A 24,027-nucleotide genomic window follows, 5' to 3' on the forward strand; every position below is an offset into this window, starting at 1 on the left:
GAGACTACATTTATACATCTTCACTATTTAAACATCTCAAAGCTATATTTTTCTCATGGATTAAAAAGTTTTGTAACAACTCTTTGGGCCTCTATTTCCTTGGACGTACAATTATTTCATTTGCCTCTGCATCTGTTTTAAGCCGTTTCAGTATTTGTACAAACTTGCAGTCCCTCACACTTAATTTACATCACTCTTTCATGCTTGGTTTCTCTCTCCTCCTTTGCTCTATGTTTACGTTTCTGTTTCCCTCTCCTTTTGTCACCAGAAACTTTTATTCAGGCTAAAATTAATAATCAAAATTATTCATGCACAAGAGAAAGACACAGCAAGTACTGATCAGACAAATATTTAGGATACAGTACAGAATCTATTCACAAGCGTTTATGATAGGTTTTTTAAGTATACGTTATTTTGTGCAACCCAATAACCTGTAAAGCTTTGAAGGAAACATCCTTTCGGAAGTTGCTAATCATTTTCTGATAACCATGCTATTGCTTGCAATACCTTTAAAAGGGAAATACATAAATATTGTGAATAACTTTTAAGATTCTCAAGTTGAACTTTTATTTTGCTTTCAGTAAAGCAATTAATAAGAATGCCACACTTGTGTCTTATCAATCTGCACTGCACCGTTGAAATTAAATATGCTGGAAAAAGTCAGCACAGCTGGCAACATCTGTGGAGTGGGACTCTTCTCCTTTGAACACCTCGGGGGGGGGGGGGGGGGGGGCGGGGTTTGCTCTGCTGGGTTTGAGCATGCGCGGATTCTCCCCCCCCCCCCCCCCCCCCCCCACCACCCCCCCACCGTTCTCCGGCGAGGTGACGCATGCGTGCCGGCAGGACGGCGCCGGAAAATGGTGGAGGGTCGGCGTCACCGCCAGGATGTTATTGACGCGTCAGCCCGTCGCCGCCTGATGTGCGCTGTCTGGGGATAAACGGCAGCAAAAATGAGCGGTAAATATGTGCAGCATGTTGATCAAAGTGCTTTTTTTTTGCTGTCTCTCTCTCTCTCGCTTGCTTTGGGCTCGGCTCGGTTGTCAGGCTGAGCGCGGCGGTCGCCAGGGGGACGGGGACGGGGACGGGGACGGGGTGGGGGTTGGGGGTTCAGGGTTTGACAGAGGCTGTGCTGGGGATTGCTTTCCATCATCATCATCATCATCATTCTTATTAAATTCATCATAGGAAAAGCAGAACTGCTGAGTTTCTACTTATAAATCTGACCCTTCATCCGCACCATGTCCATCCCTCCCCTCCTCCCCCTTTCAATAAAACGCTATTTGACTTGGTTGTGATTATTCTTCTTTTTTGCAAAATTTATTTCCCCCCCCCTCCCCCCCCCCCACGCCAAAAAAAAAAACCTTTTCGGTGTTTCCAATCCACTCACTTCCTGCAAGTGGAGATCGTGATCGAAATAGCAAAGCTTGAGGACATGACGTGAAAAGCTGTGTCAGCCGGAGGGTTTGGTGGGGTGACCAAGACCACTCTTGCAGGAAATGAGAGAACACACACACACACACACACACACACACACTTGGCAACTCAGATGCCAACTCAGATGCCAGAGTTGCTGACGCTAGTTACATAACCAGGGCAAAGCACTTTAAGAGCTGTTTACTGTAGAAACCCGGAACCGTTTCTTTTGTTTTTTTTTCCTAATCACAAATTCGGGGCTTTTGCCAAGAAGGAAAGACAAGCTGTTGGCTCAGTTGGTTAGAAAGTTTCAAAGCCATGAGATTTGAGGAGTACAAGTCGTTGCATGAACGACTCCTTTGCAGCCGTTTAATGCGATTAAAGAAAAGATTTGATTTGCTACGGATATATAACTGCTTCCTTCACAATCGCTGCTTTTTTTTGCCAGTTTTCCGCGGGATTTTCACTTTGAGCTCACAGCAAAGTAAAATAAATTAAGGAACTTTTTCCGTGCAGCTTGTTGGGATATGCATTTTTTTCCTGTTTAAGAAAATTATCTAATTTTAGTGAAACTCCGGCTTTATACAGGGATAATCTAGTTGTGTATTGTTCAGTGTTGTACTGCTGAGTTTGTTATAATCGATACTCGAGGTAACTAAGTATTTTGACAGTTGAGAAAAAAAACTAAACCTACTCAACAGTGTTTGTTTGTTTGTCCTGATTTTGTTTATAGTGACACAGGATGGTAACATGTCTCCTGCCCTGTAATTAAAAAAACCATCAGCTTTTGGAATCACTGTTCGTTGTAACTAACGTACCAGGAATTTGAGCAGTGTTTGAAAGATGGAAATTCTGTTTATTTACCTGTTAATGAAAGCTTCAATAGCTGCACATTGCTCTCAATTGTGGTTAATGCTAGGGATGAAAACAGTTACTTTTCCTTTACATATAATGCAATGAGTGACCTACACTGATATTGAATGCATTTTTCTGAAAAATACTTAATGTATAAATGATGTACATGAACAGAAACTACACTATTTCTAATAAATGGAAATTTTGCTCATTACTTTTTGTGCTTGACGTCTAATAGCGTGGAAGAGAGGTATAATTTATTTTGTTTTTTGGTCACACCTGAATGGGGCTGAAAATCGGAACATTCTGTATTTGTTTTAAATTTCAGATATTTATTGATGTGATCTTTTCCGTGACTTAGTCAAGATTAGCATTTTGGAATTGTTATACAAAATGGTAGATTATCCTATCACGAATTTAGTATAACACTACAGGATCCTACATTTTTCTTTTAGAAAGGACAAAGTACTCAGAAAATTCTACAGGTAACCAACCATTTGTTTGTTAAACCTGAGTTCTGTTTCTGTTTAAAGTGCATTATTAATAAATTAAATTATTTACATTTTATTAAAGGAACATATACCATGTTTGTGACCTAGAAAGAGCCTATTCTAAATATAGATGGATATTCTTTACTTGCATTACATAAAGCTGATAATTTTGTGCTGAAGGTTTCCCACATGATCATCAGTTAGGATGTTTCTGGAGAGCTGTTGAATGTAGACTAAGCTCTTTGAGTTGTCAACATTGGAGAAAATGAGATCTGTCTATTTCAACATACGGTGTTGTTAAGAATAAGAATGACTGGTAATATTTTTAAATCAAAATGAGTGACACTTAGCAGGTTGCTATTTACTCATATTTTGTTAGTCAGACAGCCCTGCAAGCAAGGTGTCAGCAGAGATCATCCTGCACCACCGGCTGTGTGACACTTATGGCAGACTTTGCCTTTTTAGAATCGGCTTGTTCAGCATTAAAAGGAGTGCAGACCTCATCAAAGTACTGAGGCTGCCTCCCCATCATCGTCAATCATTAGTCAGGCTGTGGCTGGTTATAGAGCAACGTTGGCAGAAGACTAAAAGCTGGTCACTGTTCGCTTTTTCTGCTAGGACATGAAGGAATGGAAGATAATGGAGCTGAGGAAAATTTCAATTAAGCATGTTAAATGAGAGTAGAACTTGTATTTCCATATTAAAAGACTACTGTGCATATGGTTGGTTTTGATGATTGCTGCATCATTAAGTTCACAATCTAGTTTCTAATATTGAAAATGACAATGCGGAATTTGTTGAATGTCACATAACGTCCAGTGTTTTGAGTTTAATGTGACAAATGAAATGTCTTTGCCCTTCTGTTGTAATATTGCTTTCTCCTCTTTTGTTATGGTGCCTTTAGGTCCGCAGCATTGTCTGTGCTGTGAATGGCTGAGTACCTAATATAGTTATGAAGAATACAGTTTTAAAAAATGTCCTTTGTTTTGGGACACCTTCAGAGGATTTGTTTACTTTCACACAGTTAGTAGTCAGGCTGAAGCCAGCAGAGGGACTCGGCTAAATTAATACCTTGGTCACATTTCACCATGTAATAAGTTGGCAACTGTGCTTCAAGAATCAATTTTGTGCTTGTTAAGGAAGAAAACAGTCAAAGAAGTTCAGTTGCTAATTATTAGGCTGTTTAACTAAGTACTAATTTGGTTGTATAAAAAGGATAACAATTGAGACTTGTGCTGTCTGTGGAGAGTTTTATGACGAGCAATAAAACTCTGAAGGAGTCTGTCTTGGTTTAGGCCTTCATTTCTAAACAACTATTGGAATTTAACAATGCTGAGAGCGCAGAAGTCACTTTGTTTGGACATTTGGAGGTGAAATGGTAACGGTCATACTGGTATAAATATACTGTTTGGACTGAATACTGCTAGTTTACATGTTTAATGTTAAACAACTTGTTCTACTATAGCCTGAGCCACAGTTTGATGAAGCTTATGTTCTTTCCCAGTGAAGATGAGATTATCTGGTAACACAGAATTCATTCCTGTAAACTGGACTTCAGTGACAAAGGCAAAGTACTGTGGATGCTCTGAAGAAGAGTCACATGGACTCGAAACATTAATTCTGTCTTTCTCCCCACCGATGCTGTCAGACCTGCTGAGTTTTTCCAGCATTTTTTGTTTTTGCTTCAGTGACAAAGCTTCTCACAGCATTTATCTAGATATTGAATTGTTGGGCATCATCTAGTTTGTAGGGGATGGGAGGTCTGCTTATGGAAGAGGTTGGTGTTGCTGAAGTTTCAAAGAATATCTGGTCTAGAAACCCAAAAATGTAACAGCAGTTTATGCATTAGTTTTTGCCATTTGTTGGTACTTAATGACAATCAGTTTATCCCAGAACATTAACCAAAGCCTCAATCTATTTTCGGCCTCTTTCCTTGTACAAAACTTCTTTGAATTGTGGATAAGTTTTGTTCCCAAAAATTTTGACAGTGAGCAATTGTTTGTTCAATGTTTGTATTGAGTTTGGGGAATAAATGCTGTTCAGAATGTTGTACTGAAGTGCAAGCTTTCCCTGTATATTCAAAGAACTCCTTACTTTATGCACCAGACTTCAGATTATTACTTTTATAGCAGTATAACATCCTGATGAACTGTGTGACTTGAGTAGCAGCATGATGTTGTTTGGAATGCCTGAAGAAAATTCAGTCTTTTTAAGAACTACCCTGTATTCTGAATGTACAAGTTTGAAGTAATATATGTTGATTAAAAGGGAGCAGGGTGACATGACTAATATGACATAGAATGTATAGCACAGAAACAGGCCATTCAATCCAACTGACATTTATGCACCACAATAGTCTCCTCCCAACCCTTGTCATCTAACTCTTTAAGCATAATCTTCTGTTCTTTTCACTCTTCTGTTGTCATCTAGCATCTTCTTAAATGTATCTATGCTCATCCCCTCAATTACTCCTGGTGGTAGCGAGATCTACATTCTAATTACCCGTTGGGTAAAGAAGTGTCTCCTGAATTCCCTGTTGGATTTATATGTCCCCAGTTTTGGTCTCCACCCCAAATGGAAACATCACTACATCTCCCATATCAAACTACTTTATGAACTTAAAGGTCTATCAGATCACCACTCAACCTTCTTTTTTCGAGAGGGCCCCAGCCTGTTCGGTCTTTCCTGAGATCAGGACTGAGGTGCTAAACCCATCATGTTTGTAAATGTTTTTTGCCCCCTTTCCAGTGCCTTTGAATAATGTGGAGACCAGAACTGTGCACAGTACTCCATGTGGTCTAATCAAGGCCCTTTGTAAGCTTAACATAACTTCTCTGCTTTTCCATTCTATTCTTCTCAAGACAAACCGCAGAGCTTTGTCTGCTTCTTTTATGACCTTATTAATCTACATAATTTTCTCTACTAATTTATGTATCTGTGGCCCAAGATCCTTAAGCTCCATTTAGACTCTTGTATTCACCTGAAAAATTAAAAAAAGTGTGCCACATTGCACTGCTTATATTACTATGTGCCAAATGTGTGGTTTAACTGCAGTTAATCTAATGTTAGCTTGTTATTGAGATAAATTAACATGGAACCTTTCCCAACAAATAAGAAATGTATAATATGTTAAGAATCTTGCAACTCTGTGTGATTCTAGCCCACATTGACCTTTCACCACTAGGTGATGTGACTGTGACTCATCCAGATCCATCTACCATTGTGTCTAGCTGGTGTTTCTACCCCCAACCTAAAGCTCTATCTTCTCCCAGAGCAGCCTCAATAAATTCATCAGTCTTTGGTGGGAAAAGGCCAGGAATCATTCTTTGTGGCTGCACCCCACCTAGTAGCTAAACAAATAATTCAGTCCTTAATATGAACGTTGGGAGTAACAAGTCAGTCAGGAAATTAGATAAGTGTGATCTTAAGAAATGTAGTCAGGCTTCATGGCGCTGGGCCAACCATCAATTAATAAGTACTACCCATTGATTTATCCATTGGGCTGCAGTGGGGGGAGGCGATGGCATAGCGGTATTGTCACTGGATTAGTAATCCAGAGATCCAGGGGACCTGGGTTTGAATCTCGCCATGGTAGATAGTGAAATGTGAATTCAATTAAAACCTGGGCAATAAATGCTGGCCCAGTTAACGAAGCCCACATCCTGTGAATGAATTTTAAAAAAAGCAGGATCATGTTTTTATTCTTTTCATATGATGTGGGCGTTGCTGGCAAGGCCAGCATTTGTTGCCCATCCCTAATTGCCCTTCAGAATGGGTGGTGGGCCTCCTTAAATCGTTGCAGTCCATCTGGTGCATGTACACCCACAGCGCTGTAATGAAAAGAGTTCTTGGATTTTTATCCAGTGACAGTGAAGGAACAGTGGTATTGTTCCAAGTTCAGGATGGCGTATTCCCATGCATCTGCTGCCCTTGCCCTTCCAGGTGGTGGAGGTTGCAGGTTTAGAAGGTGCTGTTGAAGGAGCCTTAGCCAGTTGCTGCAGTGCATCTTGTAGATGGTACATACTGCTGCCACTGTGCGTCAGTGGTGGAGGGAGTGAATATTTAAGGTGGTTGGTGGAGTGCCAATCAAGTGGGTTTATTTGTCCTGGATGGTGTCAGTCTTCGTGAGTGTTGTTGGAGCTGCACTCTCCAGGCAATTGGAGAGTATTCCATCATACTCCTGATTGTGCCTTCTAGTTGTGAACAGGCTTTGGAGAGTCAGGAGGTGAGTTAGTTGCCTTGTAATATTGTAATCAGACAAAATTACTGACTGACTTGATCCTCCCTAAGTTTGTCATGATTCATTCGTTGGTTTAGGTACCAGCTGGCCTGTCAACTACAAGTTAATGAATTAACTAAATCACTACCTAATAGATGCATTCAGACTTTGGGGAGAGTCGGACATTATCAAATATTTAAAACAAAAACAGAATTACCTGGAAAAACTCAGCAGGTCTGGCAGCATCGGCGGAGAAGAAAAGAGTTGACGTTTCGAGTCCTCATGACCCTTCGACAGAACTAGGTGAATCCCAGGAAGGGTTGAAATATAAGCTGGTTTAAGGTGGTGGTGGGGGGGAGAAGTGGAGGGGGGTGGTGTGGTTGTAGGCAAAAGCAGTGATAGAAGCAGATCATCAAAAGATGTCACAGACGGCAGAACAAAAGAACACATAGCTGTCGAAGTTGGTGATATTATCTAAACGAATGTGCTAATTAAGAATGGATGGTAGGGCACTCAAGGTATAGCTCTAGTGGGGGTGGAAGCTTGTTTGTACACATGCATTTTTAATGAGTCTTTACAGACAGGATGAGGACAATGACAGTGTGTGTGAAAGAGTGAATGATGATGTCCCTTGCATTGGCAGTGAGTGAGGGCCCTATCGATGTGTGATGGGTTCATGAGTGTGATTTAAAAATATTTAAAAATAATGGAAATAGGGAAAAAGAAAAATCTGTACAATTTATTGGAAAAAAACAAAAGGAAGGGGGGAAGAAACAGACGGGGGGGGTGGGGATGGAGGAGGGAGATCAAGACCTAAAGTTGTTGAATTCAATATTCAGTCCGGAAGGCTGTAAAGTGCCTAGTCAGAAGATGAGGTGTTGTTCCTCCAGTTTGTGTTGGGCTTCACTGGAACAATGCAGCAAGCCAAGGACAGACATGTGGGCAAGAGAGCAGGGTGGAGTGTTGAAATGGCAAGCGACAGGGAGGTTTGGGTCATTCTTGCGGATAGACTGCAGGTGTTCTGCAAAGTGGTCGCCCAGTTTACGTTTGGTCTCTCCAATGTAGAGGAGACCGCATTGGGAGCAACGAATGCAGTAGACTAAGTTGGGAGAAATGCAAGTGAAATGTTGCTTCACTTGAAAGGAGTGTTTGGGCCCTTGGACGGTGAGGAGAGAGGAAGTGAAGGGACAGGTGTTTCATCTTTTGTGTGGGCATGGGGTGGTGCCATAGGTGGGGGTTGGGGAGTAGGGGGTGATGGAGGAGTGGACCAGGGTGTCCCGGAGGGAACAATCCCTACGGAATGCCGACAGTGGGGGTGAAGGGAAGATGTGTTTGGTAGTGGCATCATGCTGGAGTTGGCGGAAATGGCGGAGGATGATCCTTTGAATGCAGAGGCTGGTGGGGTGATAAGTGAGGACAAGGGGGACCCTATCATGTTTCAGGGAGGGAGGAGGCATGAGGACGGATGCACGGGAGATGGGCCGGACACGGTTGAGGGCCCTGTCAACGACCGTGGGTGGAAAACCTCGGCTAAGGAAGAAGGAGGACATGTCAGAGGAACTGTTTTTGAATGTAGCATCATCGGAACAGATGCGACGGAGGCGAAGGAACTGAGAGAATGGGATGGAGTCCTTACAGGAAGCGGGGTGTGAGGAGCTGTAGTCAAGGTAGCTGTGGGATTCGGTAGGCTTGTAACGGATATTGGTGGACAGTCTATCACCAGAGATTGAGACAGCGAGGTCAAGGAAGGGAAGTGTCAGAGATGGACCACGTGAAAATGATGGAGGGGTGGAGATTGGAAGCAAAATTAATAAATTTTTCCAAGTCCCGACGAGAGCACGAAGCAGCACTGAAGTAATCATCGATGTACCGGAGAAAGAGTTGTGGAAGGGGGCCGGAGTAGGACTGGAACAAGGAATGTTCCACATACCCCATAAAGAGACAGGCATAGCTGGGGCCCATGCGGGTACCCATAGCCACACCTTTTATTTGGAGGAAGTAAGAGGAATTGAAGGAGAAATTGTTCAGTGTGAGAACAAGTTCAGCCAGACGGAGGAGAGTAGTGGTGGATGGGGATTGTTCGGGCTTCTGTTCGAGGAAGAAGCTAAGGGCCCTCAGACCATCCTGGTGGGGGATGGAGGTGTAGAGGGATTGGACGTCCATGGTGAAGAGGAAGCGGTTGGGGCCAGGGAACTGGAAATTATCGATGTGACGTAAGGTGTCAGAGGAATCACGGATGTAGGTGGGAAGGGACTGGACAAGGGGAGAGAGAAGGGAGTCAAGATAACGAGAGATGAGTTCTGTGGGGCAGGAGCAAGCTGACACGATCGGTCTACCGGGACAGTTCTGTTTGTGGATTTTGGGTAGGAGGTAGAAGCGGGCCGTCCGAGCTTGGGTGACTATCAGGTTGGAAGCTGTGGGAGGAAGATCCCCAGAGAAGATGAGGTCAGTGACTGCCTTTGTCCTCACTTATCATTCCACCAGCCTCCGCATTCAAAGGATCATCCTCCGCCATTTCCGCCAACTCCAGCATGATGCCACTACCAAACACATCTTCCCTTCACCCCCACTGTCGGCATTCCATAGGGATCGTTCCCTCCGGGACACCCTGGTCCACTCCTCCATCACCCCCTACTCCCCAACCCCCACCTATGGCACCACCCCATGCCCACACAAAAGATGTAACACCTGTCCCTTCACTTCCTCTCTCCTCACCGTCCAAGGGCCCAAACACTCCTTTCAAGTGAAGCAACATTTCACTTGCATTTCCCCCAACTTAGTCTACTGCATTCGTTGCTCCCAATGCGGTCTCCTCTACATTGGAGAGACCAAACGTAAACTGGGCGACCACTTTGCAGAACACCTGCGGTCTGTCCGCAAGAATGACCCAAACCTCCCTGTCGCTTGCCATTTCAACACTCCACCCTGCTCTCTTGCCCACATGTCTGTCCTTGGCTTGCTGCATTGTTCCAGTGAAGCCCAACGCAAACTGGAGGAACAACACCTCATCTTCTGACTAGGCACTTTACAGCCTTCCGGACTGAATATTGAATTCAACAACTTTAGGTCTTGATCTCCCTCCTCCATCCCCACCCCGCCCCCTCTGTTTCTTCCCCCTTCCTTTTGTTTTTTTCCAATAAATTGTATAGATTTTTCTTTTTCCCTCCTATTTCCATTATTTTTAAATATTTTTAAATCTTTTATGCTCTCCCCACCCCCACTAGAGCTATACCTTGAGTGCCCTACCATCCATTCTTAATTAGCACATTTGTTTAGATAATATCACCAACTTCGATAGCTATGTGTTCTTTTGTTCTGCCGTCTGTGACATCTTTTGATGATCTGCTTCTATCACTGCTTTTGCCTACAACCACACCACTCCCCCCCACCACCACCTTAAACCAGCTTATATTTCAACCCTTCCTGGGATTCACCTAGTTCTGTCGAAGGGTCATGAGGACTCGAAACGTCAACTCTTTTCTTCTCTGCCGATGCTGCCAGACCTGCTGAGTTTTTCCAGGTAATTCTGTTTTTGTTTTGGATTTCCAGCATCCGCATTTTTTTGTTTTTATTAACAAATATTTGTTTGCTTTCTTTTTGTCACTATCTGAAAATCCATATCCACTTTCCTGTACAATACTATTTCCTCAGAAGTTCTGTAGGCAATGTAATGCGAGATCCAGTAATTATTAAAAAATCCAATATTTGACCTAGATTAATTAATCAGCTTAACCTGCTCCTCCCTGACAGGTGTATATAGGAAAATTGTACAGTATTGAGATTTACCTTTAATGCTGATATATATTAAATTAGCTTCTTTTTTAGATTGCTGTTTGGACTGAGGTATTAGGGACAGTCATAATTAACCAAGCTAATTCAATACCAGAACTACAATACTACATTGACTAGAGTATAACAACCCCAGCTTACTAAAGCCATTAAATGTGGTGCCAGACATTGTGAAACATTAATTACCACAAAATTATTTAAAAGCACCATATTACAAAAAAAGGATCAATGTTAAGTATCCACTCAGAAGCACCTAAACCATCGTATGTCTGACCATAATATAAATGTACAATATTGTTGCATTAACTGGGTTTTTATAATAACAGCTACTTTTGATATCCAAGATTGTACTCAAAGTTGGCATTTAATGTATTATTGGTAGATTCCAGGTTTCGGTCTCTTCTTTTGTGCAATAAGGAAAAGATATACAGTGTCATTAGTAGATTGGCTGCTATGGCATTGAGCTATTCTGCCTTTCTCAGACTGTTTGAGCTTTGCTTCTATTGCGGTGAATTGTTGTTGTCTTTCTTTCAGTGTTGTCGTATTGTCTTAGCATTACCTTGCATATATATATTATTTCCCAGTACGGTTACACTAGCTTAGAGCTTGGCCTAAATAGCCAAGTGGTTATGGTACTGGGTTTGTAACCCCAAAATCGAGAGTTCAAATCTCACAATGGCAAACTATGAAACAATGTAACTTCATCTGAAACAGATGGAAACGGGTTTGTACTCGAAAGAGTTACATAGACTTAGGCCTAAATAGCCAAGTGGTTATGGTACTGGGCTTGTAACCCCAAGATCAAGAGTTCAAATCTCACAATGGCAAACTATGAAACAATGTAACTTCATCTGAATAGGAACAGATGGAAACGTGTTTGTACTCGAAAGAGTTACATCTGTTGTCCTGAAAAGGTGTTTGTGGATCTTTTATGCTTGGCCTAAATAGCCAAGTGGTTATGGTACTGGGTTTGTAACCCCAAAATTGAGAGTTCAAATCTCACAATGGCAAACAATGTAACTTCATCTGAAACAGATTTGTACTTGAAAGAGTTACAGTTAGTTACTCAGGGAGCCTGAGTTGCTGTGGAACATGGATCAAGAGTTCAAATCTCACAATGGCAAACTATGAAACAACGTAACTTCATCTGAAACAGATGGAAACGGGTTTGTACTCGAAAGAGTTACACTAGCTTAGAAATTTAACTTAAGTTATTAATGCACTCTGTAGTAGGACTCAACTCACAATCTTGTGACTTAGAGGTGAGAGTATTACCACTAAGTCACAACTAATACCTACATTTTTAGACAGTGGTTAGACAAAATTTAAAATACTCGATGCAGTTTTAGGTGTTCCATTTCCATGTGAAATTAATGAATCTATACTCCAATTATCAGTGCTCCTACTCATTCTGCAATTATCTTCCAGAATGCGCATGGAATAAAGTTTTGCATAAGATGTCACCTCATTGTAGAGGCCAATAATGCTGATCCCCTGTCTAAAGTAAACAACAATTTTATAAGATCAAACTCTGCTCGATGCTTATTATGCTTGTTGTTAATGTTGGAATCATGCTGTAATGGAGTGCATACTTTAAGTTTGTAATTGAGTGCAGCTGCCACCAATTGGAGAAAGATTAGGGAATTATTGCAAGTGTATAAATACTAGTTCACAATGGATGTAAGGGGAACCAAGAGGAGCCTGTGCCTTTACTTTGTAGTCTTGGAAATAAACCTGGATTAAGGAAAAGACTGGCTTCAGATTCACCCTTTCCTCAATGTATGAACAGTGACTTTAATACTTGTTTGTTTTTCCTGGTGTATTAGTAGAGTAGAAGTGTATGCTGAAAGCATTGCAATCATTGATCATCTGACAATTTCCATTATCTACCCAAGGTATTGGGGTGCACCTCCACCATGGCAGATAATGAAAAGCTCATTGTGTAATTGTTGTTTTCATGAGTGCTGGACACCACAAGAGTGAGTTAATTAGGACATCCTGAGTGGAAAACCTATTCAACTTAATTTATTTATTATTGCGGTCCTGTAACACGTCTGGGTTTTGTGTGACTTGATAAGATGAGCCATTTTACGACTATAGGAGAACACTTTGGATGCATTTTAATATTTTTGTTTGGTTTTGGCAGAGTATAAAATATATCAGTATTAATATATTCCATGGCACTAATTTGAAGAAGAGTGGGATAGTTCTTTCTGGAGTCCTGACCATTATTTCATTCCTCAACCAACATAATTGAAACAGATTATCTGGCCCATAGCTCATTGCTGTTTGTGGGATCTTGTTGTCCACAAATTGATGCAATTTTTCTTGCATTACAACAGTGTTCACACTTCAAAACTATTTCATAGACAGTAACATGCTGGGCATGAATTGAGTGTGCCACATAAATTCAAGTATTTCTTTGCTATTATGATTTGTGAACATGGTACTCTTCTATGATGTTTTTGCCATGCTTATCTGGGATACTTTTCTGTCGGATATAAAACTTGCCCATTTTTAACTTTATTTCTTGTACTTCATCCCAAGTGACTGCCTCCAGATCTGATTCTCCAAGTTGTGGATTTACATCTCTGAGCTGCAGTTATTGTTACTAACGTAGCTTCATTCTTCCCTGAATACCAGGCCTCATTCATCCTGCAGTTCTAGTGCTTGTACTGGGTTCCACTATGCATCACTCCACTCTGGAGTCCATCCCTTATCTGCTCCAAAGGCAGTCCTCTCCATTTTTGACATCTTATTCCCAAACAACTAATGCTGAATTTGAGTATTGTTAAAAATAAAGACGCTTGTAGTCATAGAGTAAAAGTCATTTTACAGCGCAGAAGCTTTTTGCTTTGCGCTCATCATGATAATTGCAAGAATGCCAAATTTCAAATGATCACAACAATATATACTGCAGGAGAAGAGTGCTGATCGGTTGGCAAGCTGACTGTGACTGAGGTGTTACCACAGAGAAAGCAATGGGGAATTATAGGCTCTCCAAGCTCCTGGTTAATTCAAAAAGGACTTGAAGATATTCCTGTTGTTTGCAAACAACGGGTGTCTGTATATGAATGTATGTTGCTTCTACCAAACGTAAATGAGCCATGTTATGAAATCGACTGATTATCTCAAATTGGTTGTTAATATAGCTAAAGAGACAGAATTAATGTGTGACCTTGGAATTGAGAATAAAAACTGCAATCAGCACTTTAAAGATGATTTACAAGCTAATGCTGGTAATGTGGCAATTTGACCTTTTCTGGGAGTGGCCACCAATTGCTTTCTCAGCACTGAGCTTGGAACAATTTCTTAGTTTTTGAAAGTACACCAAACTGTATTGATTTTCCATACAGTCAAATACAATGTACGTACACGTAAGCACTTCAAAGAATTAACATTTGGTCCCAAGCCAGTGTAGAACATTTGGCTTATGATTCCTTTGAAACATCTACAAGGGCGAAGGTGAAGTCATTGCTCAAAATAAGGGTAGATGCTGCCCCCCCATCCTCTGTCGTTGGCATCCTTCCATCCACTCTTCAGATGATGGACAGCCAGACACCCAAATCTCTCAATTAGTTTCTCTTCCTTAAGGCTCCAGGATCCCAAAATGTTTCTTCTCCACTCTTTTCAGACGATCAGTTCCACCCCCAGCACAGTGTTCCACACTGGGCTCCTCCATCCTAGTTCCCTTGCAACATGGGACCCTTTCCTCTTTCTACTGTTCCCAGACCATATGACCACTTTCTAATCAATTGGTGCATTTTGGCTCTCCCACCACTGCACCCTAACACTGCATCCAGTGCTCAATCACCTTGGATCCACCCTGCTCCTTAGAATGATGCCATAACTCATGACCACTATCCTATTACCGCATGTAAGGACCCATTTCTAGCAACTGTGATCTATTGACAGGCCATTCTCAGCATTCCCAGACAAGTGACAAGGACAATGATGGTAGTAACAAACACATTTCCCAAGGTACTTCACAAATAAATATAAAGAAAATGATGCTATTGCTTCATGTCTGGATAAATGAAAGTTTAATTCAAGAGATCTGTTCTGAGGAGGTTTTTAATCCCCCAAACTCCTCCCCCTTGCTGCAGCCTACAAAAAAGTTTTCTGAAGGTAGTCAGTGGCAGGCCCCTCTGCTTTGCTGTTGATGGCAGGACCCAGGTCAATGTTTTGGTAGAACGATCTTTCATCAGAACTAGTTCTGTTGTCTTGAACTTAGCAGTCAATGGATTTATCTTGATGTTTGTTGCAGGTCAATGACTTGAATAAATATTATTCATTTTTAAAAAAAATTCTTTTACTGGATGTGGGCGTCACTGACTAGGCCAGCATTTTTATTCCCAATCCCTAATTGCTCTTGAGAAGTTGGTGGTGAAACAGTCAGTCCATGTAGTGTAGTTAGACCCACAGTGCGGTTTGGGAGGGAGTTCCAGGACTTTGACCCAGTGACAGTGAAGAAATAGCGACATAGCTCCAAATCAGGATGGTATATAAAAACAAAAAAACTGCGGATGCTGGAAATCCAAAACAAAAACAGAATTACCTGGAAAAACTCAGCAGGTCTGGCAGCATCGGCGGAGAAGAAAAGAGTTGACGTTTCGAGTCCTCATGACCCTTCGACAGAACTTGAGTTCGAGTCCAGGAAAGAGCTGAAATATAAGCTGGTTTAAGGTGTGTGTGTGGGGGGCGGAGAGATAGAGAGACAGAGAGGTGGAGGGGGTTGGTGTGGTTGTAGCGACAAACAAGCAGTGATAGAAGCAGAATATCAAAAGATGTCAACAACAATAGTACAATAGAACACATAGGTGTTAAAGATAAAGTTGGTGATATTATCTAAACGAATGTGCTAATTAAGAATGGATGGTAGGGCACTCAAGGTATAGCTCTAGTGGGTTTTTTTTTTATTTTATATAATGGAAATAGGTGGGAAAAGGAAAATCTTTATAATTTATTGGGAAAAAAAAAGAGAAGGGGGAAACAGAAAGGGGTTGGGGACCCGCCGATGCTGCCAGACCTGCTGAGTTTTTCCAGGATGGTATATAGCTTGGCAGGGAATTTGCAGGCGGTGGCATTCCCATGCTTCTGTTGCCTTTGTCCTTCTAGGTGGTAGAGGTTGAGGGTTTGGAAGGTGCTGTCAAAGGACCCTTGGTGAGTTGCTGCAGTGCTTCTGTATGCACTGATGCCACTGTATGTCAGTGGTGGAGGAAGTGAATGTTGAAGGTGGTGTATGGGGTGCCAATCAAGAGGGGCTGTTTTGTCCTTGACAGTGTCAAGCTCCTTGAGTGTTGTGTGAGCTGCATTCATCCAGGCAAGTGGGGAGTATTCCATCACACTCCTGACTTATGCCTTGTAGATTCTGGACAGGCTTTGGAAAGCCAGAATCATCACAGGATTCCTAGCCTCTGACCTGCTCTTGTAGCTACAGTATTCATATGGCTAGTCCAGTTCAGTTTCTGGTCAATGGTAACTCCCAGGATGTTGACAGTGGGAGATTCAGCAATGGTAATGCCATTGAACATCAAAGGTCGATGGTTAGATTCTCCCTTCCTGGAGATGGTCATTGCCTGGCACTTGAGGTGCAAAAGTTACTTGTATCATAGCATGTAGAATTTCAGTGGAACAAAATTTGATGATGAAAGCAAGGTTTTGCTTTAGAGTTTTACTCTTCTTTATGATGATTCTTTCTTCGATATGATGAGTTGCATAGTTTCTTATTTGAAATGTCTGCATTTTTGAAGAAAACATCTTTCCCAGGAAATAAGATGGGGTGCTATTTTCCATCTAAGTAACATCACATTGCACACAAAGTAATCCACCTCTTTTGATGTGGAGCAAAGAAGTTCAGGGCAAGGGTTACTTTAGTACTAGCTGAACCCAAAGCAATCTTGAAATATTCACTTAGCAACTGATCGGCGAGTGTGGGGCATTCGATCTAACTTTGTTTTGGTGAGTTGAAAACAGGGGAACTCACCATCTTGAATTTAAACTTTGTATGTTTTTCTTCAGGGACCCCATAATCTCAGTTCTGTCTTTCCAAGAAATAAGTTTTAAACACAAGTAAAACCTGGCAACAAATATATTTAATAGCAACTGATTCAAAGGATGAAAGTATATTTACTGCATTTAAATCAGAGCTGTGACCAGCAGTTCTAAATTTGTAGCATAAAGCTAATCTGCTATCCTCCCAGTTTTAACATCTCTGGGTTTTCAGTGTGGACATTCTATATGTGCTTGTTCCCTCCTGGATCAGTGTAAAAGAGCAGAACGGTGATGAACCAGCAACACTCAGATCCCTACCCACTGCTGCTGAGACAATATTGACATGAATTTGTGTGCAGTTGTGCACATCACTTAAGTCTTCCTATATTCATGACACAAATGCTGTTCCATGTAAACTTTGCTTCTGGCGAGATTTTACTGGCCTGGCTGGGACTAAGCAAGAATGTAAACTGAGACATGGTCCTGCAATCTATCCTCTGGATTCGGTGGAGTATGTGAAATTTCCACTGTCTCTCAATGGGTCAACATGTGTTCATAAATGTTTTTCAAGACTACCTTCGTTTTGAGTTGGACGTTGTTTATAAGTTGTTTATGATGAGCAATATTTGAGTGGATGTGTCGATGAGGTACAATGTGTACATTGTACCTTATTTGGCCTGCTGTGGCTTTATTTTGAGGTCTACCTTAGGACTAAATGTACTTTAAACTGGAACTAACTAAAAATGTCTGCATTAGCTTTCCCGTGACCCTATTAGATCTGGATTTTACCTTGATAATGTAGTTAGTTTCATTGTGGGTTGGTTTGGAGTTTGAAATCGACATTTAGTTGACAGTGTAAATAAAAATTTGCCGGCAAGAAAAGAACAACTCTTAATTCCTGAAGTCTCTCTCCTGTTCTTCGGTACGCTACAGAAGTTTGCGGTTCCAGCCATTCAACTTATTTCCATAATTGACATTTTCAATCTAGTTTTGGTAAATTGTGCAAGAGTCTGAAATCTCTTGTGTCTTTTTGGGGTTTTCCATGTTTCCATTAGTTTTCCTGTGATATTTCTGGGGTTAGGAACTCTCTGGTGTTCCAAAGTTAATTTCTTAATTGCAGCATTCTGTTGTGCCACTTTGTTTGACTGAAGCCCAGTCAAGATTAAAAGCTTGGACCAGTTGGGCATTGTATTGAGCTGCCAAACCCATTTTCCAGAAACAGCAACAACTTGTATTTACATAGCACCTTTAAAGTTGAAAAACATTCCACAGATGTGTAAGGAAAAAAATGGATGTTAAACTCAAGAGCGATTAGGAGGAGAGAGCTCAAAGCTTGGTCAAAGGATTGGTTTTAGGATCTTTTTAAAGGAGGAGAGGGAGATGGAGTGGTCTTGGGATATTGGAGGTTAGGAACATAGGAGCAGGATTTGACCATTCAGCCCGTCGATCCTGCTCTGCCATTCAATATGATCCTGGCGGATCATCTACTTCAATGCCTTTTTCCCACACTATCCCCATATCTGATTGGTGGATTCAAAATTGGCTTAGTTATAGGAGGCAGAAGGTGATGACAGAAGGATGCTTAGTGACTGGAAGCCAGTGTCCAGTGGCATACCACAGGGATCTGGGTCCCCTATTATTCATAATTTATATAAGCGACGTGGATGACTATGTGGGGGGTGGTATTAGTAAGTTTGCAGGTGACACAAAGATTGGCTGGGTGATTAACTGTGAGATTGAGTGTCTTGGGCTGAAGGAAGATATAGATGGCATGGCCAAATGGGCAGATAAGTGGCAGATGGCATTTAACCCTGAAAAGTGTGAGGTGATATACTTTGGAAGGAGTAATTTGACAAGGAAGTATTCACTGAACGGCATGACACTAGGAAGTTCTGAGGAACAAAGGGACCTTGGTGTGTGTGTCCATAGATCTCTGAAGGCAAAGGGGCATGTTAATGGGTTGGTGAAAAAGACATATGGGACACTTGCCTTTATCAATCGAGGCATAGATTACAAAAGTAGGGAGGTCATGTTGGAGTTGTGTAGAACCTTGGTGAGGCCACAGCTGGAGTACTGTGTGCGGTTCTGGTTGCCACATTTTAGGAAGGATGTGATTGCACTGGAGGGGGTGCAGAGGAGATTCACCAGGATGTTGCCTGGGATGAAACATTTAAGTTATGAAAAGAGGTTGGATAGACTTGGGTTGTTTTCATTGGAGCAAAGAAGACTGAGGGACGACCTGATCAAGGTGTACAAGATTGAGGGGCATGGACAGGGTGGATGGGAGCAGCTGTTCCCCTTAGTTGAAGGATCAGTCACAAGGGGGCATAAGTTCAAGGTGAGGGGCAGGAGGTTTAGGGGGGATGTGAGGAAAAACTTTTTTACCCAAAGGGTGGTGACGGTCTGGAATGCACTGCCTGGAAGGGTGATGGAGGCAGGTTGCCTCACATCCTTTAAAAAGTACCTGGATGAGCACTTGGCACGTCATAACATTCAAGGCTATGGGCCAAGTGCTGGTAAATGGGATTAGGTAGATAGGTCAGGTGTTTCTCACGTGTCGGTGCAGACCCGATGGGCTGAAGGGCACTGTGATTCTGTGATCTTACCATTTAAGAAATACCCTACATTCTGTTAGGTAAGGAATTCCATAGCATGTGGCTGGTTACCTCTACTGTTGGGGTGACACACAAGAGACAAATTAGAGGAATGGTGAGCTTCAGAGAAGTTGCGGTTGAAGAAACTGGTTAAATTGTGTTTTGCTCCAGCTGTCTCAACTCTCCTAATGAAACTTTTGATCTTTGACAGCTCTGTATATCAATTCATGCATGGTTTATTTGCAACATAAGCAGGGATTTAAAAGTCAGAATTCTTAGTGTAAGAATATTTTCATTGCATTTTTGTGAGGCCTCTGGCTGAACATGTGATGAGCTGACTTAGACTCTGCTGTAAGAATTGATTAAAAGTTGTGCAAGAGTTGTTGGAGGTGATTCGATCATTGTGGTGAAGCACTTGGTTGCCCATCCTACTTCCACCACAGCATGTTTGAGAATTGGAATTTACTGCATGGGAAGATCATCAACAGGAATGTATTTGAAACAATTTGATAGAATTGTGTCATGACTCCACTTAAATCAGATATACTGGTTGACCATCTTATTGTATATATTCAGATAATAGTGAATCATTGAGATACTCACACCAATGTTTTTGCATCATTTTTGTAAAGTAATCAGTGGAGTGGTTGAGGAGAAGAAAGTGGAATGGATAATTCATCTTGACTTTGGTCCCTAAGCTATTGGCAGAAACCTGGAAACAAGTATTCTGTTTACTTAATTCTGTTACTATAATATTTGCTTGTTCTATGTTACTGAACTGTTGATGCTGAAATATGTAACTTGCAGTGATTCCAAAGCATTGCCTGCTGTGAGCCAAAGGATGTATGTTATGACCACAACCAATGTTATTCGCTGAGCAAGCCAAGTCCCAGAGGGAAACTTGTCGTATTGATCATAACATTTTTTATTATATTTTGACAATGAGGGGAAACCTACTGATCCCAGAAACATTGAATCCCAGTAACACTTTTAAGATTTTAACATTAAAAGATTTATTAATAATAAGATAAAAATTTAAACATGTAAGATTAAAATTGCACAGTTAAACAGTCTCACAAAACATGCCCCCAAAAGACTCACTCGGTCAGAACACATGAGTAAACTTGACAACGGCTCTCCTATAGATTTTTTAACCATAAAAATCCAGTAATGCTACCCAAGGCAAAAACTGCTGTCACTTTAGTAAAGCTATATCACTCTCTTCCACTCTGCTGTGGAAATTGAAAAGAAAGGTTCAGAAACAGACTGTTTTCTGAAAACAAAGACTTTCCTGGCTTGAAAACCCGATGGCTGCTTCAAATTCACAACTTTCACACCTTTTCTCAGCACAGATCTGGTCTTGGGACAAGGCCCCCACACAGCCACACAGCTCGGCTTAAATATCTTTTTCCCCTTTCATCTGAAATTCCATTGTCCTAAGCACCTCTTTGAACTCAACTTTTCCAAAATATAAAAATCTTTCACGTTTTTCTATTGCCTCCAATTTTGGATCAAATAAAATTTAATAACCTTCCCTTGTTTACTTATGAAACTTTTGTAAGTTGTGAAAGTTCAATGTCACTTCTCAATGACAATGTTAGAAATGCAGGACCCTTTAAGAGTAAATTGGGACACGCTTCAGAGTGAATTGAAAGCAGGTGATGCTCAAGGCAACCTGTACTTAAGAGCTAGGTTTTTCCCTAGTCAGAGGGTTTTTGCTTCTGGATAGGGAAAGGATCCAGAAGGGAAGAGTGGAAACTGGTATTTGTACTGAACTACATAGCTTCACAAAACAGTTGTGATTCTCAGAATGTCTTCTGCCTGATTTGGTAAATGGATATCCACCTATTAAACACTAAACCTGCCTTTGAAATTTAACAGCTGAAAAGTCAGGTCCCTTCTTAACTCATAATGGAAATTTTACTGAACCTATATACTTGTAAATCCAACCTCAGTACAAATGCATGAACCTAACACCTTTACCTTCCATCTCTCAGTTCCCACAAATAAGCTGTCTTTACTAACCCTCCCCACTGCCGGTTTAATTAATTATGGACATGCAAGCACATATATATATATATACATACATACACACACATGCACAGAGCTTTCTTTAGAGAATACTACCATATTCCCAAACATAGTTTAAAAATAACATCCATCGTCACCTATGCCAGAAATATTGCTTAAATTCCATAAAGTCTGATAGAAAAGAAAGACTTGTATTTATTTAGCACCTTAGTGATGTCTGAAAATAAGAGCTTCATATGACATTAATTATTGTCAGGAAGATATAATAAATCTCACTGTTATTGGAATTTATTGTAAAGTAATGGTATCTGTGTCTGTCTCTGTGAGAGAGACTTACTTGGATTAAAGGCAGATGGTCTGAAGGCTTTGATGTAAACATGGTAAACGTGGGGCAAGTTTAGAATGTAAGGTGTAAAAGGATGTTTGCATTTTTAAATAAACCAGATTGGCTTGTTTTCAAAGGAGAGGTGAAATATGTCACCTAGCCAGGTGAAGTTTAGAAACAGTGTGTTTATTTTTCCCAAAGTTTACTGGTAAAACTTAGTGCTATGAGAGATTTTTATTATCAGTAAGGTGAAGTCCAAAGACATGGTGAAACAATGGGAATTTGCATTCAAAGGGGAAAATATGTATAAAGGACCGAAAGTGTGTGTAAGGGTAGGCATTTTTAAGATCTGAAAAGCCTTCAGTATCTATCCCTCAAGCTGCTGTTTTCACAGAACGGAAGTTAAGAAAATTCACCTTGAATTTGGCTGGTTCAGGGCATTGTGTGTCACCTTGCCTGGGTCTTTTAAAATCTGTGGCTTATTGTTGCCTTAACGAAAGTGTAAGTGGGAGTCAGATTAATTCGGGGATTTAGAAATTATCATGGTAATTTGTAGATCTATGTATGTGCTTTAAAATCATTTCTGTTATTAATAAATGCTTAATTTACTTTTGAAAGAAACCTGTAAGACTTGGTGGTCTTATTACTACTGAATTCAAGGCATGCATCTCGGAAATTTATACAAATTGCAAAACAAGTCATGGCAGTTGTTTCAAGTCTCCCTTTGGAATTTGAACAACTCAGCATTTACCATCGGCTGCGCCATGAACTTATTTAAATTGTAGTTAGTGTTATGCAGGCAAAAGTAGCATGCAGTGTGTTCTGTAAAGAAAAAAGGTGAATGAGAAAGTAGCCTGGTTTTCATGATGATTTTATTATATATAAATTAACATCTTGGTATATATTGATGACTCAGACTTCAGCGTACAGGACACAATTTCAAAATTTGCAAATGATGCAAAACTCAATTATGTTGAACTGTGGGATATATTGGCTTAAACTGAGGAAAAGAGTATTTCAGGACCAGGATCTCAAGTCTGTCACTAAGGTCATGGTTTACTGGGCAGCAGTGATCCTTGTGCTCCTGTATGCATTGGAGAAGTACCATCAGTGGTGCATTCACAAGTTCCTCCAAACCCATTGTCAAGAAAGGTGGCCCAATAGCAGTGTCCTCTCCCAAATCAACATGAATAGAGGTGCTAATCACTCAAAACCAGCTTTGCTGGTTGGGACATGTCATTTGTATGCCTGATAACCAAAGCAACTGTTCTATTCAGTTGCAGCAGGAGACTCCCAGGAAGACGGTGGAAATGCTTTAGGGATGTCTTCAAAGCATCCCTGAAGAGATTAAACATCCCCGCCGACTCATGGGAGTCGCTGGCATGTGAGCATCCAAGATAGTGGAGATTTATTTAGGAAGGCACCAAACAAAAACACATTGAGAGGCTTTGTCAGGGGCACAAAGGCGAAGTCGAGGCGCTAGAGAGAGCGCACGTACCTCCGAATGTGCCTGGCACTTCAAGCACCACCTGCCCCATGTGTGGCAGATTCTGTAGATAACTCATTGGACTTAGTAGCCATCTAAGAACCCATCAGAGCAGAATAGAAGCAAGTCATCCTTAGTCCCGAGGGACGAAGAAGAGGGGGGGTTAAACCTCAAAAGAACATAGACAGGCTGGTGAAATGGACAGACAAGTGACAGATGAAATTTAATGCAGAGAATTGTGAAGTTGCTCATTTTGGCAGGAAGAACAAAGAGACGCATTATAAAATTAAGGGTACAATTCTAAATGGGTTCCAAGAGCAGCGGAGCCTGGGGGTTTATGGGTAGAAATCATTGAAGGTGGCTGGGCAGGTTGAGAAAATGGATAATAATGGATCCTGGGCTTTATAAATAGGAGCATAGAGTACAACAGCAAGGAAGATATGGTAAATCTGTATAAAACCTTTGGTTCAGCCCCAACTGGAGTATTGTGTCCAGTCCTGAGCATCACACTTTTGGAAGGATGTGAAGGCATTATGGAGGGTGCAGAAAGGATTCATGTGAATGGTTCCAAAAATGAGGAACTTCAGTCACATGAATAAATTGGGGAAGTTAGGCCTGTTCTCCTTAGAGAAGAGAAGGTTGGGAGGAGATTTGATAGATGTGTTCAAAACCATGAGGTGTATGGAAAGAGTTAGATGGAAGGATCGAGAACCAGGCGACACTGATTTAAGGTGATTAACAGAAGAAGCAATGGTGATGAGGAAAAGCTTTCTTGCGTCTCCTGGAATGTAACCATCCTATGATTCTATAACTCAATGACCATAATATAG

General features: G+C 41.2%; 1 protein-coding gene across 5 annotated transcripts in view; it reads left to right on the forward strand.

Annotated features, from left to right (window-relative positions):
* Positions 1 to 822: 822 nt before the first annotated feature.
* The window catches only part of snx29 (sorting nexin 29), a 523,801-nt gene continuing 500,596 nt past the window's right edge, over positions 823 to 24,027 (forward strand). For 4 of the 5 annotated variants that reach the window (XM_041206785.1, XM_041206787.1, XM_041206788.1 and 1 more), the window contains exons 1-2: positions 852 to 957; positions 2,724 to 2,753. In XM_041206785.1, the coding sequence (XP_041062719.1) occupies positions 951 to 957; positions 2,724 to 2,753 (37 nt within the window). In that variant the 5' untranslated portion in view covers positions 852 to 950. Of the gene's footprint in view, positions 958 to 2,723; positions 2,754 to 24,027 lie in introns of all 5 variants that reach the window. The other variant, XM_041206786.1, reaches the window with a different exon arrangement.

The sequence above is a fragment of the Carcharodon carcharias genome, chromosome 15, assembly GCF_017639515.1.
Source record: "Carcharodon carcharias isolate sCarCar2 chromosome 15, sCarCar2.pri, whole genome shotgun sequence".
Classification (NCBI taxonomy): Eukaryota; Metazoa; Chordata; class Chondrichthyes; order Lamniformes; family Lamnidae; genus Carcharodon; species Carcharodon carcharias.